The following is a 17,883-nucleotide window of genomic DNA, read 5'->3' as shown; positions in this document are numbered from 1 at the left end:
CACTGTTCAGAACAGTGTGCTAACTTATACCTGCCATCCTTCTTCCCATCACCAGCTATCACTGCATCACAGCCTGCTATTTAAGATTGATCTTGTAGTCTGCCCTATAGGATAGTCAGATATCTCATATATTTGGCATTTATAATGCAGGCATTGTTCCAACAACATGCTTCAGAAGAAAAAATTTCTATGTGCCATGTGACAACTGAAGTAGCAAAGAAGTGTTTGAATGCATTTTTCTGCTAAACTGACTTCCTAAGCTTGGGTTTTTGAGAGTGCTTGCAAGCTGTGAGCCTTGGGTATGTGCTATGGCTACAATGCCACATTGGAACAGTTACGGGCATTTCATCAGGCTGCCCTTGGACCTTGGTTTCAGTGGGTGACAAACCTGAGGGGAGCTGCAAAGATGTCTCACTGCTCACAGGCCAGGTCGTCTCTGACTGATCAATGAGCAAGTCAATCCTTTGGTGGAACCCTAAGCACTATTTAAAATAATCAAGGAGATTATTTAAGACATTTGTTAAGCTCGTGTTTAAACGGGTGGTGGTAGGTATGCTGATCATAAGTTCCTCCTCCTACGGTCACTGCTATTTTAAGCAGGCTTGTGTTAAAGCATGGCCTCCTCACAGCAACAAATATATATATTGGGGGCAGCGATACCCCGCCTGTCATGAGACATTTTAGTTTAACTGATATTAATTGGAGTAACAGTTTCAGAGTTTGGATACATGCCCTTGCAAGGATAGCTGAATGTCCTTCCAGTCCAAGGAACAAGTTATCAGATCAGTCTGTTTTGTCCTTTTTAAGTAAAATTAGACAAGTATGGTGCATGAACCAGAATCAACATGAATTCTTGACATCTTGGGATGTCTTTCTTAGCTGCACTTACATGTAGCTCAGAAGATTTGGTTTTAATTTTTATTAAAATAAATTTATTAAATAAATTAAGCACATTAAGTGACTTGGAGACAACTGGAGGAATTTGTCAAAACAAAATGCTTAGGGGTCTCCTAAAACTGAAAAAGATCAAAAAGATTCCTAGAAAATGAGGCCATTCTTTGAAGGCAACTGAATATAGCAGAAGCAAATGCTTAGCAGCTAAAAGGGCTTATAAGGAACACAGCTGGTCAGAAAACATCCCGATTGCAAACAAGGAGTATAACAGCATTCTGAAAGGTGAAGAAAGGAGAAAACTAAGGGCTTTGGTATGAAATTAACTAATAATAGCATATTTTGCACAGAAGAAGAAGAAAAAAAAAAGATAGAAAAGAAGGATATCACTTGTAGTAGTAGTTTATATTCCTAAAAACTATGAATGTTTGGGAAACCAAAGATGAGATGATATGGCAAGTCTTCAGAACCTGAACTGAAATACACGACAGTGGATAAGAAAACAATGATATTTTAACAAGAAAAATATTGCCTAAGAGACTAATTTCTGGAGAGAGCGAAAATAATTAGCAAGTGAAAAGATAACATTAGTGCTTAAGAGTTAGGGTCAATTAAAACAGTCAAATCACACAGTGCAAATGTTTTATGTCCAAGAATACTAATGAGAAGGAGAAAGTAAGCATTAGACAATACTTAATTGCATGTGCTTCAGGAAAATCCCCAAAGAGAAAAAACATGACTGTTTCTATTTAACAGAAGAATTGGGCAGTTAGGTCATATCAGGATTTTATCTTATTTATTATTATTATTATTATTATTATTATTATTATTATTATTATTATTATTATTATTAAATTTTAATTTATTTTTATTTTTTATTATCTACCACTATTGTTACATTCATTTGGAAACCGATTTGTGGAAGCATTTGAGAAAACATTAACTGGTTGTTCATTTCCACTGTATGGAGATGAACTCAGTAACTTAACCTGCTTAACCTTATGTCTTCATTTCTGCAGCATCCAGCCTCTCATAGGAACATGGTCAGCTAGAGCAGGTTGCTCAGGGCTCTGTCCAGTCAGGATGGACATCTTCAAGGATGGTGACTCCACAGCCTTCCTGGACAGCCTGTTCCAGTATTTGATCACCCTCACAAATAAAAAGGAAATATTTTTTTGATGGAGCACCAGATTGAATTTAAAGTGTAGCTGCTGAAAGGCATGTTAAACATCATACCCGTGGGTATTAAAAAGGAACAGGGTTTATCCCTCAGATACTAGCCAGGAGATGGATTCCAAGTCTTAATACTGATTTCCTACTTCTGGTGTGTGTCAGAATTATCTTCTATTGAATGAGTCAGAATGTTCAGTAAGAAATCTAAGATCTTTTTTTTAGCTCAAGATTTTATAGGAATGTTAGTAAAAAAAGGGAGTTTTCAAAGTTGAATGAATCATTCAAAATTGTTTAGAAATAAACATATAGAGATATAGCTTCAACTGCATACTCCTAAATAAATCTCATTTCTAAATGGAAGAGAGCTATAAGCAAGAGCAATTTATTCTATTTTTGACAGTCACCTGTGGATATAATCTGAATACCAGTAGCATCTGGTAATTTTTTTCTTCTGTATACACAACAGAGGTGAACCTTACCATTAGCGTAGCTTTCTGACTTGTCAAATCTAAAGCTTAGCAAATCCGAATACTACAGCTACTGCCAGTATTACATCAAGATCCTTCTTTCATTTCCCCCAAAATTTCAAGGCTCTCACTATTGCCTAGTCGCTTCTTGTACAGTGGTTGTATCAGAGACTTCTGCAGGGGTTTCTTTTTGCCCGGTGCAGAATTCCACGAACTATTTCCCGGTGACACCCACAAAAGCAAAGTTACTGGTCTGAAAGCACGTTGAGTAACTGCTGTTCAATATAAATCAGTTACCAGAATAGCAACGATGCCCAAACTGAATAAAGTGAATATAACGTTGTAACTGACACTTTGAACAAGGTTTTTTGTGTATCTGAATAATAGACACTGATTTAAAAAGTAAATCAATGTGTGTATTAGGAAGGGTAATTCAAAAGAAAAGTATGTCGAATGATGCTGATTCCATAGGACATGTAATTTTACCTAGAAGCCAACAACCACAATTTTGAACATTCTTTGAACAATGAAACTTATATTTTAAAATAATTCCTTGGCTAAGCTGAGGTGTCAGACTCAACTCTATTTTGCAGAAATCTTTTCTCCGAATAAGGTGTTTCCAACAAGCTCTCCATTTGTTGTCAGTTTGAGGACTATTTGTGCAGGGAGTGTTGTAAATAATGCACAAGGTCACAGTTCTCCAGGAATGTCAAAGCTTAGCAGTTCTGATTTTGTTGACTTTTTTTTTTTTTTTTTGCCATTCATTTCTGCAGTAATCTTAATGATAGACTAATGTGATTATTACTTAATAACATTTTTTTCTTTATTAATTTAGTTGAAGCTTTTTGTCATGTCTGAGCTTATGTGACTTTTGTAATAGGATACCAGACTTAATTGGTTGTTGATTTCTCCTGATCTGAATTACCTATTAGATATGAAAAGTTCCCTACTTTATGCTTGGGAAGGATCTTGTTCGTTACTCTGCCTGATATGCATCTCAGGCATAAATACCTGCGATGACAGCAAATAATATTGATCTGAAATCTCATTATAAAGGCAAACCAGTCACCTGAATTTTTCATACCATCATCTATATGATAATTCATATCACACTCAAAAGTTAAGATACTTACCTTCAGGGCACAGAGCTGAAAGGACCTTTACTGTAAAAACTAGAGGACAGCAGGATCTGTGGTCATGTTTAGTACAAGTACTATATATGTACTCTTGCAGTGGCAAGGTTGAAGAATTAGCCAGCTCTTGCTAATATGCAAGAAAAGAAGAAAAGCAAAGAACAAAACAAAAAAAAAAAAAGGAAAAAAACACCCTCCAGCATTACATGGCTTAGTAAATTATGATATGTAAGAGAGATCTTGCCTTTAAGACAATTTCTTTGTAATTTTTCTGCCAAGCTCACATGCCATAGCCTCTGGAAATTTTATGACCATGCAAACAGAATGAATGTCATAAGTACGATCCTGTGTATCTTTAGAATTATTAAAAAGTTGAGAATAGTGCAGAATAGTGAAAAAGAAGACCATATCTCCCTTCTAAAAAGGGCAGTGCTGTGTAGATTTAGTGCCTTAAAATGGACAGTGAAAGGTCTAATGAGTTTGGTGAAGCAGAGGTGGAACAGGGATGGGTCAGGAGGTGATGCTGGGCCTGGGGCAATTTGCAGTGTGGTGTTGCTGGGGAACTTCAGCTCTTAAGAACTTGGATTCAATGATGTTAACAATAGATAATTTGAAAATAATGATCTGCCACTAAGCTACAACTAATGGGCTGTCTTTACCTCTACAAAATAAGAACGATGAAATGCCTATTCAGTTCAGGGGGTTCACTTCAGCTCTGGTTCACTTAGACCCAGAGCAGCCAAAAATGAAAGCAAATTACTGATAGCTCACATTGAAAAGCAGGTAAGTTTCACTACAAAATTACATCTAATCTGAGAAAGCTAATGCAGTTGTTGGAATCGCAGTCTGTACTCCATGTATTGTTTGTTTCTTGGTAAAGTATCTTGGTGTTACAGCTACACTGTTTACTTCATATTTTCTTGGAGAAGTCTCAATACCGTATATTGAAAATGCTCAGAATCTTATTAGAAGGTGGATTTGTTAGAATACTGTGTAAAAGGCTATATGAAAAAATGAATAAGAAAAAAATAATTGCAGTACTGAGGCTAGGACTTGCACAGAACAGTTTAATTTGAGTAAATAATGATGTAGTAATATATTCTAAATACATTGAAGTTTGTATATCTATAAAACCAATTTTAAGACTAATGGCCAAACTCAAATAGCATTTACAATTTCGGATGTGGAAAATGATTTAAATGCTTAGTTATCACCTTGAAAGCAATACACTGAAACACATTTTATAGTATTTTCCTAAAGCAGGAGTTCTAAACAAACAAACAAACAAACAAAGAAGCAATGGGTTCATTAAAATATCTTTAAACTGCATTTTTTAATAACATGCACCAATAGTTTAACATTATTTACAATGTAGTGATAGGCACTTAATTGTAGAGCTCACGAAGATGCAGTCCTCTGAACAGAATCTTTTCCACTTGTTCTACCTGTTCCCCTTCCCTTATGAGTTACTTAACAGCTGCAGGAGGATGTTAACAGTATTTCCCCAAACCACAGGAGTGAAGTGGGTTACTTGCTTCCAGCATTTGCTTAAGCTATTGTTCTGCTGATGAACATACGTTTTTCAGTGAAATAATAAATAGAAGGAATAAAAAGATTAAATCTGCATTCCACAGTTGCAAGGATTTGTTTGTTTAGATGGCAGTGCAGCAGGCAGATGACTTTGTTCTTGAAGGAACTGAAGGATGAAAAAATTACATTTGTGTTATTTGGGGCTGCTTGAAGTGGTTTAATTTAAGTGAGAAAGGCTCAGAAGGGGGTCAGAATATTAAAATTATTTTATTTTTTTTCTTGAGGAAGAAGTTTTAATAAATACTGGATGTTTTGTGAATAATTTCATATTACATTTTTATTTTCTGTGGGGAAAAAAAAAAGTACATAAAGTGCATACAGAAGCAGCTAGGTAAGAGTTTACAAAATTCCTACCTGCAGGCCTGGTATTTCCTATGCAGCCTCCTTTTGGCTATAACTGAAGTTCCAAGTTATGATTGTTTAGTGAGTTATGACAAATATGCCTGGCTGTTTCTTTTGCTTTTGTGATAGGTCAGCTTCTGTCATGAAATTGAAGAGGGTATAGGATGGTATGGAAAAGCATATAGTACGTGTGATACCACAATGAAACTTCAAGGAATCAAATTGCTGGGTATACCCTATATACCTATACCCTATACATCATTAACAGAGTTCTGTCCTTAATGTTAACTGCTTATACCACCAACATTTTGTGTTCACTGTCACCTCCTCTAAGTATGGAAGTTGCGTGGTATGTTGAGTTCATTAATATGAATCACTCGTATTGTGAGAAAAAATATTAGGAAACTATTTCTAGAAGGTGGTCAGTAAAAATGAAGGCCACGGGTCATTTAGTTTTAGTCTACACAGAGCTAGCTAGACAAATGGTAACGATTTCCTTTGTCCGGTACACACAACACACGGTATTTCCCTGTTAATAAAAAATCTTTTAGAACTGCTCCCAACAGGGATAAAATAATCTGTGTTACTGTAAACAAGGTTACATGCCTCTTTTATTTGCATATTAAACAAGTTATCTGCTGGCCAGTAGTCCAGTTTGCCACAAAACAAGTTTAAAAATACTGAGAAGTGAGTAATAAAAGCAGGACACAGTAACAAAGGGCCTTATAATTTAGTATTCTGGTGTCCTTTCAGGCAGAGACATGAATTCTCTAATTTCAGATAAACCAAGGTTAGACCTTAAACACCTTTAATGACAGGAATAAAACAAAGACACTAAAAACAGTAACATTTTGGAAATAGTTTCAAGTGTTCTGATAAATTATGCTGCTGACAGGAGTGCAATTACCTTTAAGATTGGAACCACTTAATGAAAATAACTGAAGCTGCAGTCCATGCTCGGAGTGAAGTGTCTCTGATTTCTCTATGCTCCGACATAACAGGTAACATCTGAGTTCACTCCTTTTTTTCTGAGATACATCTCTCAACACTGTGCTCAACTTTAAGAAACAATCTAAGAATTGTCCTAGGCTTCACCATCACCCAGACATTGTAATGTGAATTTTAAATTCCCAGAGGCAAATGCTCCCTTAACTTGTCATGCTGAATTCCTTCATTTTGAATTAATTTTATCTCAGCCTGTGAAAGGTATAAAGTGGCCATCAGTGGTGGATCAGTGTCCTTCAGATAAATAATGTGTCATAATCAGAATTGTTAAAGTTGCAACTTTTTATCAATTTCTGAATAAGAGTTCTCCGCAAAGTTGTACACCTTTGCACTTTTGTTTTACTAATATTCTTACTTCTTGGGTAAGATGTGCCATTCTTTGCAGTTAATAGGCAGTGTGTCCCAGAGCAAATATGATGAACAGAAGAATCGACTTTCTGAATGGCTGGTAAAGATAATTTAGTACTGAAGTAAGAGGAGTTATGTCCTCTAGAAAACGTATTTCTTTCTAGTATTAGGAAAAATTCCCAGTTGACTGAATAAAGGAATGGCTAAGATATTTATCATCCATTTTTTCTTCTTAGCAAACTCACCAAAAACATCATTAATGCCAAGACTAAGTATATGAAGATTGATGTTGTGCACTTCAAGGGTTCTTAAGAGATCCCCTTGTGAACACATTAAGATCGTTACCTCTTAGAAAAATAAAAAGTCAGTAAAAAAAAGCTGAAGGAGGCAGATTCGGAGCTGTCATATTTTGAAAAAGATTTTTTTGAAAAATGACGGTCAGATCGATCAGGTGAACAGCAAATTGTTCTGTTCTGCAGGTGCACCAAGTGCACATTTATTAGCTGACCATGTGGAAAGTAGTACACATGACCTCATTATGCTAAACAAGTACAACATAAGCTCTTTGATCTTCTTTGGGCATTCTTGAAGTACATAAAAACATCTAACTCTTGAATGTTTTTCTATCTGTAAAGCTATCTGTGTGTTCCTGCATGCTGGCATTCTCCTTTGTGGAAAGAGTTCTGTATTTATACCCAGGCATACAAAGTCCTCACTTCTCTCAATTTCATCTTAGACAAGAAATCTACTGCCCTGTGAAGTGAAGCAGTACAATAGATTGACGTTTTGGTGAAAGATGGTCTTCAAAATACTATTGCTGCAAAGATTTACACAAGGATTTTTAAATTTTACTTGGTTTTCAGTGAAGATCCAGTAAGAACGCTGAAGTGATGCCCTGAAGCATTTGTGTCATACTAAAGTATTGAAAAAGGGTATTTCAGTGCCCAAAGTAAACTGGGGCTTCTCTGAGGATTTCCTGTTCATTTCTTAATAGGTCTCTTACGAATTGCAAGGATTTGAACTGGAAATTTATAATTGCTCAATCTGTAGGCAACTAGAAACACATTTTTAGAGTTATAGCTGGGTGTTGTTTCGACAGCTATTAAACTGCATTTCTGCAAACTGTTACCCATTGACTGAAGTTACTGGACTGAGAGTAACGTATCTGGGAGAAGACACGGGACACAGACAGCTCTGGACTGCTCTTCACTGGGTTTTGAATCACATTGCTCAGAAATGTTAAGGCAAGAGTTGACCATATATATTCAGCAATTCTTTATTTAGAGCATTCTTAAATCCTGTAGGTTAAATAATTCTATACGATTTTCATATTGACTAATGACTAATACTGTGGAAAACAGTGTCAATTAATTTCCAAAAAGATAATGAGATTTCCACACAATTTTGTGCTGTATTATAGTACTATGACTCAGTATTTCCAACAAAAATTGTGTATTACGGTAACCCTTGTTTGTACATAATATCCTTGTTATACACTCTCACAGTAGAGATGAATTAAATTATACTCTGAAGCAGTGTTAAAGTAATGCACTCTTCCTACAAACAAGTTCTGTTGGTCTCTGGGAAAAAGAAGGATTTTAGCAGCTAGTTGCGTAGTCTGCTGATGTGTGAAAATTGTGGATTTTTGAAATCTAGAAACATGGCTGTTCCAAAGATCAAACTGCAGAAGGTACGAATGCACTCAAAAACAGTTAACTTTTCAAATTTGCTTTTTTTTTTTTTTTTTATGTTAATGCTCCCAAAGATCCTATTATCGCAAGCAATGAACATAGACAACAGATGCTTTTTGCAACTGTCCTTAATGATACTACACATAGCTCCTGTTTGGGACTGGACCCACCAGTCTTCCTTTGAAACACTTCTTTTGGCAAAGTTCAAAGAATAGAAACCCACCAGGTGTAGGATATACAACCATTATAAAAATTAAAGACATAAATTTTATTGACTGCATTGAAAAATACCTATTTTCAGATCTGTTTAAATCTTCAAAAATCAAACTTAAAAAACAGCATCTAGACCTGCTGAGCTTGTTCCCTGTCTGGTGCAGCATTACATTACTCTAAAATGCTCACTTGGTTATACTGCTGTGGTTATTTGGATATAGCGATCAAATGATGGCCACCAAAATAACACTTACAAAAGAAATCCACTTTGTATACTATGAAGGTCATTTCAGAAAACTCCAGGCTTGCAGAAAAGCAGCACAGAGATGCCATCTAGCAGTAACTCTTAGAAATTTCCTAGTACTTAATAGATCATTCTTTCAAGATACTGCTTTTGCATGTAGGAGAAAGGAAAGATTTTATATTCCAAGTCTTTTTATATAGTTGGCTTCCTGCTGAATATCTAATCATCCTGCTGGAAATAAAACTTTACTGAAACACATTATAATGAATAGTTTCCTTGTATTTTTCAGTATAAATACAGAGCAAAATTAGAATCAAATTAACAGATGTGACATTTTAATAAGTGTCTTAAAATTGATATTCTACAATTAGCATTAAGAGTATTTAAAATTAATCATTAGTGAGCTGTCTTCCATTTGTTAAAGGCTAATTTCCAGAGCAGGTCAATATTCTACATCAAGCTTAGCAGAAAAAAAGACATAAAAATACAACATGGGCAATAAGTTACTGCAATTGAAATAAAATTTTAATGTGCCAGAAATTTAAGAATAAACTATACATATTTTTAGCATATATTACCATAAGATGGCAATACTTAAATACTTTACAATGAGTAGATAACACAGTAAGTTTAGCATAAAACCCCTGTCATAGTAAGAGTGCCTGTGGACAACAGTCTTTAAAGTCAGTGATAGCTAGTTCTAAATCAAAGCTTTTTTTTTCTTATTTTTTTTCTTGGAAATATTTAAAAGTAATAGATGAGTTACAGAAATTATTTCTTTATTACTTAGATATTATGCAGAACATTAATAGGAATGTACTGTGGCATGCTTTGAAACATCTGTCATGATTTATTTTCATTTGTGTGTGTCAAGGGCATCTAAAAAGTTGTGTCTAGTCATGAGCATGTTGCACAATTATTTGTAAAAGAAGGAAATAATCACCTCATTGTTTCCTAATACTAATTTCACGTAATATATTTGCTTCCAAACCTGCAGGGCAGAACATTGTTATTCCATTTAGCATAAAGTAAGCTAAATACCTGAGGATTGCTTCCATTTTTAAAGTGATTTCAATCATAACTTGTATTTATTTGCTGAAAACAAACAAACAAAACCAAACCCACAGACCTTGTAGTCATTTTGCATACATCATTTTTCACAGAAATACATCAACAAAACTCAACTATCATCTGTCATCTATATGTGGCACCTTTTCATATGCTTAAAGTGGAGCAGTATCTTAATCAAGGATCTGAATAACCATTTGTTCTCCTGTTTTAATTTCTGAAAACCCAATTTATCTCTGATAAAAAGCAGACTTGGATTAAGGGGCTCTTGTTTTTACATATTCTTAAGGACTTTAGAGCTTCTGGCTCATGACCTCTTCACGGAGTTAAAAGGGCCTGCAATGAACATTTTAATATCCCTGAAAATGTCACACACAGCAATGACTAAAAGGCCATTTTTCTGCCCTCTGCACAGTGTGCCACAGCACAAAGGACTAGAAGCAAAGTTTCAGAGATAATTTATGCAGTTCCATTCCAGTGGTGCATCCTGCTTTTCAGTGCTCGATGGTAACAGACACCTATGATGGAACATTTCTTCCCAGTGTTGTTATGGGGCATATCTCTGACACCTAAACTAAGCAAAATTCTGCCAGCTGAAGGTCATCCACTTCATTAGTGGTTTTACTCTTCTGTGGATAGACAGTGATACAAATTGTGTTTATCCTGTCTTCAGGCAGCCTCTTTGCCTGCAACAGATCTAAGTGTACCAGAAGACAGAGCAATGACTGGAAACCTGTGATTGCGATGTGGCCATGTGCTCGGGCTCACACAGCTGAGGAACTCCTGTTCCCCGCCTGATACGAGTCTCTGCAGAACACAGCGATAGCGATGCTGTCAAATAGCTGCTATTTAATATCAGATGGCTATAATTCATTATTAGCTAATGTTATTAATCATATATCATCTCCTTTTATGTTGTCACCGTATCTTATGATTACTGCAGCTGTAAATCTGTTTTTCACCGAATTGCTTATTAAGTTCTGTCTTTATATTTTCGTAGGAGGAATACCCTTTTCACGCTGTTGGAAATTCCGTGCGTATTTTATACGACTATGTCAATTATTTAAAAGGGAAAAGCAAACTGTCAGAAGAGCCAAATCCTGTCTCGCGGGGCTGCCTGGCACCCGAGCGGTGCCGCGGGGGGGACATTCACCCGCACAGCGGAGCGGGCTGCTGGGGGGCTGCCCGCAGTGCCCCGCGATCCTCTCCCTCTCCTCACTTTGCCGGGTAGGAGGCGGCACGGCACCAGGAGGCGGCTGGCAAGGTGTGAGCTCCCGCAGCGCCGCAGGCCCGCCGGGTTCAGCCCACCGCGGCGATTTCAGCGGCGCAGCGCGGTGCTGCTCCTCAGCCACCTCCTCCAGACCCGCACCGCCGCGGCTTCGGCACCTGCCCCGGGGGAGCCCCGGGGGAGCCCGGGGCCGCTCCTGCTGCCGCGATCCCCCCCGCCCCGGCCCGCCGAGCCCCGTCGGCCGCGGCACCCGGCCGGCTCCTACCTGGGCAGGGTGCAGGGCGGCCAGCAGGGACAGCAGCAGGAGCCTGGGGACGCTGCCGGGCGCCCGCATCCTGGCGCCGGGGCCGCCTCGCCTCGCCTCTCGCCTCGCCTCACGCCGCTCCCCCCGCGGGCACCGCGCCTCCCGCCGCAGCCCGAGTGGAAGCGGCGGCGGCAGCGGCAGCCGCCCGGGGGCCGCTCATTCCGCGGGCGAGCGAGGACGGCGCTGCCCGTGGTGCCGGAGCGGCTCCGCTGCCCTGCCCCGGCCCGCCTCCGGCCCGCCCCGGCCCGCCCCTCCGCCAAACTTCGGGCCCGGGAGGCGGTGGCAAGGATGCGACATCATGGCTGCCGCCCGTCCGCTGCCCGCCCGCCCTCAGGCGCCCCCTCGCGGGGCAGCTCCTGCGCGGAGGAGCTTGTGGCGGCTCCGTCCTGTAACAAAGCGCTGGTAAAATGGGTTACGGCTTTAATTAGTTGCCCTTACAGCGCTCAAGTTCACGACCCATAGTCAGCATAACCTTAGGTTTCATGCGTTAGTGGTTCTCAGACGGGCTGGGGCACGCCTGAGGTGCAGCTGGAGAGCAGCCGCCCGAGCCCGCGCTCCGCTTCACCCGGGGGCTGCCTGAGGTGGCTGCCAGAGCCCCAAGGGGCTGCAGAGCCCCGGTACCAAGCGGCCCCAGCGGGGTGCCCAGAGGCCTTGGGGTGTCCCCTTCCGTGCTTTCTCAAGGGCTTCTCTCCTACAACTGTTACTGGTATTCGTTAATTTTAAATACCTGTTTTATATGCATACAATACTGAGTTCCTTTTTTTTTTTTTTTTTTTTTTTTTTTTTAATCTGATAATCTGATTTGGCCAGAGAACTTAAGCCTAGCTGGTCATCAGAAAAAGCGAGTCTTCCTGCTCGCTTCATCCTAGTAGTTGATGACCAGGAAACATTTCTTCATTCTCTCCGCACAGCTCTATCCTATAGCAGCAATTCTAAATGCTGTTGTGAACTTAACAGTATTTGCTGTTCTGTTTGAAAGAGCCCCGGGTCCTGGATGCGGTGTAAGATTTACTAGCTTTTATTAAAACACATACAGCAGTTCCAGTATTCAGTGGTAGCAGACATCCTTCTCTTCACCAAAACCAACCTGAGGGTAATTTAAGTACTCACAGAGAGGAAATAAACTTGGAACTGATGAAAAGATGTCATCTCATGAAAAGATGTCATCTTTTCTGAGGGATTGGCACATTTTTACTACTTGGGGCTGATTGAAAAGGAAAAGTTTCCATATTTTCCTATTACAGTGTGATTGGAGCACCATTCCTCTCTCTTTAGGAACCTGCAGGAGGCTTCCTTTTCATCTTCCCATGAAAGTAGAGGAAGAAACAGCTGCTAACTGGGGACTGAGCTCCTGTGTGCAGGCAGTAGAAACAGTAAGTAGGTAGAGGATTATTTGTCTGCGTCCCCATTGTTTTGGTTTGATTTGGTTTTATGGGTTGGGGTCGTAGGAAGTGAAACGAAAAGAAGCTCCTTTTGTATCAGGCTTGGTATTAGGATTAAAGAGGAGAGAAGGGAATTGATTCAGGGAAACTAATAAGACAGACCAGTCGCTTCTGTTGTGAGATACAAATAAGTTTTCCAGTTTTGCATGGCAAAATGTATCAGCTTTACTGTTGGCATGTGTTTGTTGTTTTTGGTTGGTTGGTTGGTTTGGTTTGGTTTTGGTCTTGATTAGATGTTAACTTTTCTGGGGTCTACATTTTCCCTTTGTACTTTTTCAGCAGCTACCACAGAAAAGCTAATGCTGTCATGGATTTTCAGGTGCTGTGTAATCTTAACAAAGAAAATAGGATCAAAAATATTCTTAAAGAAAGAAGAAAAACATCACAATAAAAAACAAAATAGCAGTGCAAAATATTATTTAAGGATGTTTTTAGGTACAGTATGTTGGTGAGTTCTCAAGCCCAGGAGAGTGTTTTGGTTAAGTGCTCATTAGAATGAGTATGAAAATGGCACTGTTTTCTAACCTGTTTCCAAATCTACAAGATTGGTGTCTTATGTCTTCAGGAGTTCTGCTGAAAGATACATGTAACAGAATCTGTTCTGCCCACATGCTATCTGAAAGGATTGTATATCAGTGGCATAATAATTGGATCAAGGATGCCAGTTTTCCCTACAGTGATTTATTATCTTTCTGCGTTCTGAATTTTTTACAGGATAAAAATAATCAGGTTTGCTTTTGTGAGTGAATCAAAATGTATGTTTTATGGTAAGATGACTTAGAGAAGACTTCTTTCAGTCATAATTGTCTTTTTCAAAGATATGGTCTTAAATTTCTATGTAAGGTAGATCTGCAAAGTGTGGATCAAAATAATAATAAACTGCAGAATTTATGAATGAGTTTCTATTGAAATTCTATGAATTTACAATGGAAAGAGAATACCCTCTGATACATACCCTATTTTAGAGTTTCCATCTATAAAGAAAGTACAAAAAGATACAGAAAGGAGACTGGTTTCAGCCATTTCTATTCTCTATGAAATAAGGATAAGAGCCGATCAAGGGGATAGCTGCGTATATGTGGCTTCAAGCAAAGGTAAAGTAACAGTACCAAAACACCAAAACTCTGACAGTTCTCCAAAGGATGAAGTGAATGGTGTTTTCAAAATAGCCCATTTCTTACAAAAACAAAACAAAACAAAGAAAAAACACACATAGATTCTAAAACCACAAAGGTAGATATAAAGGTATTTAGAATTTTACTAGAATATGTCAGTGACTAGTTCTTTAATTTTCCCTTCTCTTTCTTCCTCTACACTTTATCACTTTACACTCTTCTTTTCCTTCCTTCCTTCCTCCCTTCCTTCTTTTTTTTTTTTTTTTTATTGTAGATGAAATTGGCAAAACGTATGAACTATTAATCATGGCATGCAAACTTTCTGAGGAGCTTCAGAAAAGCTCTATGTTTGCCCACTTCCTCATGCTGCTTGGAACATCTGTCTATGAAATCAGTAAAATATTGAAGAGTACAAGTTAAAAATAAAACAAAAGCTTCCCAAGGCCCCCGAAAAAAAGTGAGACATCAGATCTCCTGAACTCTTCAGATACTTTTCACCTGTTATAGAAACTAATTTGTTTGGTACATGCAAAAGCACCAAAATGTGTTTTAAAAGAATACATAAGGATGACATAAAGAGACCCCATTCTATTCTGTTTGATTTTAATGGTTCATTACAGAGAAAAAGAAACTACCTAATAGACTAACTCGTCCATCCTCCTGCAACCTGACAAGTAATTTCTGAGTCAGAAAAGACTGCAATCAGACTAATGAAAATTACTGACAATTGCTACCTGTAATTGAGTAATAATTGAGTTTGTTAAAACATATCTGAAAAATTAAACAAAATTCAAGCTAATATGAGAAGGTTTTGTTTTTGCTGTGTCTCCTATAGTGGCAAGGGAATACCTCATTCTGAGCATTTCCTTCTAACAAAGCTTTTACTCATATCCTTAAAACCTATCAAATTCTATCTGTATGGCATTTCTTCTTGAATTCTTTGTATGGAGACAGTTGGCAGTCAGGGTAAAATACTCAGTCTTGAGAAAGAAGAAAAAGAGATATCAAAAGCTTTCCTGCAGGCATCAATGACGGCGTATTAGCAAATTGGTGGCAAGCTGAATACAGCTTGTCTAGACAGTGAAGGATATTCTCAGTGTGTGGCTAGAGTTATAACAACTTCTTTTTGACACCGTATTGCAAGAAGCATTGCTAGCACTTGGAATAAAGACAGATACTTGTTCACTTGGGTACACTGGAAACTGAAGTTGATAAATTGGAGGTAGGTACTGAATTATATATAAATATGTTCCAAGTTCTGCAATCTGAATTTGACAGCTCAAAAGTACTGACTGGAACTATGATAAAAGACGGCATATATACACATACCTAGAAAGATACTACTAAAATTATTTATGGCAGGTCATGTCTGAAAGCTGGTTTTAATTGCAGTGCTATCAAAGGTTTTTCTAGAAAAGAAAATATTTTATAAAATCTGTCTATCTTACACTCTCACTGATTATTTTGTGGGTGTTGAATATTCCACCAATTCAGGAAGGTAGTCCAAAATTGGAATTTGAGGCATTCTCTATGTTTATGATAAGGATGAAGAATTTAGGAAATTGGGAAGAGAGGGGTTAAATACTGACCCTGTTGACTTTAATGAAGGTGAAATGTCCTTGGAGAGCATTATTACATCTCACATTAAAGAAAAGATTTTGATTCGAAGAGCTGAAAATGAGATAAAAATGAAAACAAAAACTACTATCGATGCAGAAGCTGAACTTCTGTGATAGGTGACTACATTTGTAATAAACATTAGAGACACAGATTGCTTAAAGTGTTGTAAACTTGGGTGAGTAGAGGATTCAGTAAAGCACTAATTCATTGAGTTTAGTGAAGAGTACATAGATGTTAAATGAAATAGAGAGACATTGTAGGTCTCTGGACAGAATTCTGGACTACTGTAAATCATTAAATTTGCCTGTGTAGATTTTACCATCATATATATATATGTATGTATGTATTATGTATTGACCAGCTCATAATTATTTAAAAGCACACATACTTAGAAGAAATATTCAGTCATAATTATAAATTATAATGCAAACATTCAGATGAATTTTGTGTTCTGATCTGTTTTCAGGTTATGTGTGTTATCTTCATACCTGTTATATTTCCCCCAAAAGAAGAGTCAGTGCATCTAGTGTCCTATGTATCTCTTCAGTGCAGAGATTTCTGCTGGACTGGAGAAAGAATAGTTTGAACAGGACTTGCCACAAAGACAAATGAGCTTAAGATTTTTTTTTTTTTTTTTTTCTGTAAGACAGTAAGCCATTGCTTTGATTTTTAATCAGTTTCTGTTTTAAAAAGAATATAGCAGTACAGAACTCTCTGCGGTACTATTGCAGTATTTGTGGTTCTGTCCCATATAGCCAAGGATGCTTGTTATAGCTGATGACATAAACTCAGGTACTGTAAGGTACTCTAATGATAATTTTTTAGTTGACATGTATTAGATATTTTAATTCCAGCTGAATGCTAGAATGTAACTGATCTAGAAAAAAATCATTGTGTAAGCTGATGCTTAACAGGCATTCCCCTGGTGCTTCTGTAGAGCTTGATTTTGAATACTGATGTAGGAAAGGTATATATTGGTGTTCTTTTTGAGATCAGTTTAAGAAGGAAGACAGCTTTTTAAAGATAAATGTGAGGAAAAGAATTAAGAGAAATATTTAAAAAAAGGTCTTTCAGTTTACTTCGTACAACATTTGTCAGGTTCTAGTGCAAGTCTCTCTGTAAAGTGAGTTGATATGTCTCCTGGCAGTTATCAAATGGTATCTACTATTCTTCATCTGTGAGGTTATCCAGGTGATACACTTTGTTGTGAATGAAGACATCTGCAAACTGGTGCCAGGCAAGTCTCAAGGCAGTGTTTGCTGTGCTCACTGACAGATGTACTGGGTTGTCTGAACAGCTCAGCAAATTCAGCGTCCCACAATGTACGGTGTTATTTGTTTTCTGTTTTCTTATTACAATACAAAATTTAGGAAACCATAACTTTTACTTTTTTGTTTGTTTGTTTGTTTGTTTCATTCATCCAGTGTTACCCCAAATACATCTTTACTGTTGGCTCTAGTTTTGTTTTGATTTTACTCCTACCCAGTTTCACAGCAGGAACAGAGGAACAAATTAAATGATTCTATTCATTTCAATGAATATATTCTGAGTATATTTTTATGGATCAATATAATATGTGCTATATAGCTTTAAACAGTTTTACCTACATACAGTTTTATGTATAAATAGTTTGGGGCCATTTTGAGGTATAATATTATTTACAGGAATAGTAGGGTACAAATCACTCAGTTTTCTAATCTGATGTGGTTTTGTTGAAAATCAAAAAGAAAAAAGATTATGGAAATAAAAAAAAAAATGGTGATAAGAGATATCTAATTTTTTTCTTGAAAAAATGGTAGCCTGTAAAAATGGTAACAAGTTTTCTCATAATTACTTTTTTTTTTAAGTCAAGCCAGAGGACAGCTTTTTAAATCAGGGTGACACTGAAGCTTGACAAGTGAGGTGTATAAACTATGAACCCCTTATGAACATCTGCACTGCATGAGTGTTCCCGTAAATCTCATGAGCTTTTTGAATATACCCTAGCTCTTGCTGTTAAGCTGTGGGCT

General features: G+C 37.7%; 1 protein-coding gene and 1 long non-coding RNA gene across 2 annotated transcripts in view; one reads left to right on the top strand and one right to left on the bottom strand.

Annotated features, from left to right (window-relative positions):
- Positions 1 to 11,890, bottom strand: part of LOC140003105 (noelin-3-like) — a 47,591-nt gene extending 35,701 nt beyond the window's left edge. The window contains exon 1 of the mRNA XM_072041919.1: positions 11,659 to 11,890. Coding sequence (XP_071898020.1) covers positions 11,659 to 11,727 — 69 coding nt within the window. The 5' untranslated portion in view covers positions 11,728 to 11,890. The remainder of the gene's footprint in view (positions 1 to 11,658) is intronic.
- Positions 11,891 to 11,966: 76 nt separating this feature from the next.
- Positions 11,967 to 17,403, top strand: LOC140003106 (uncharacterized). The gene is made up of 3 exons (XR_011811087.1): positions 11,967 to 12,099; positions 12,973 to 13,070; positions 16,341 to 17,403. It is a non-coding gene; the product is annotated as an uncharacterized lncRNA (long non-coding RNA).
- Positions 17,404 to 17,883: the final 480 nt, after the last annotated feature.

The sequence above is a fragment of the Anas platyrhynchos genome, chromosome 8 (genome assembly GCF_047663525.1).
Source record: "Anas platyrhynchos isolate ZD024472 breed Pekin duck chromosome 8, IASCAAS_PekinDuck_T2T, whole genome shotgun sequence".
Classification (NCBI taxonomy): domain Eukaryota; kingdom Metazoa; phylum Chordata; class Aves; order Anseriformes; family Anatidae; genus Anas; species Anas platyrhynchos.
This window is presented reverse-complemented; position numbering and strand designations above follow the sequence as displayed.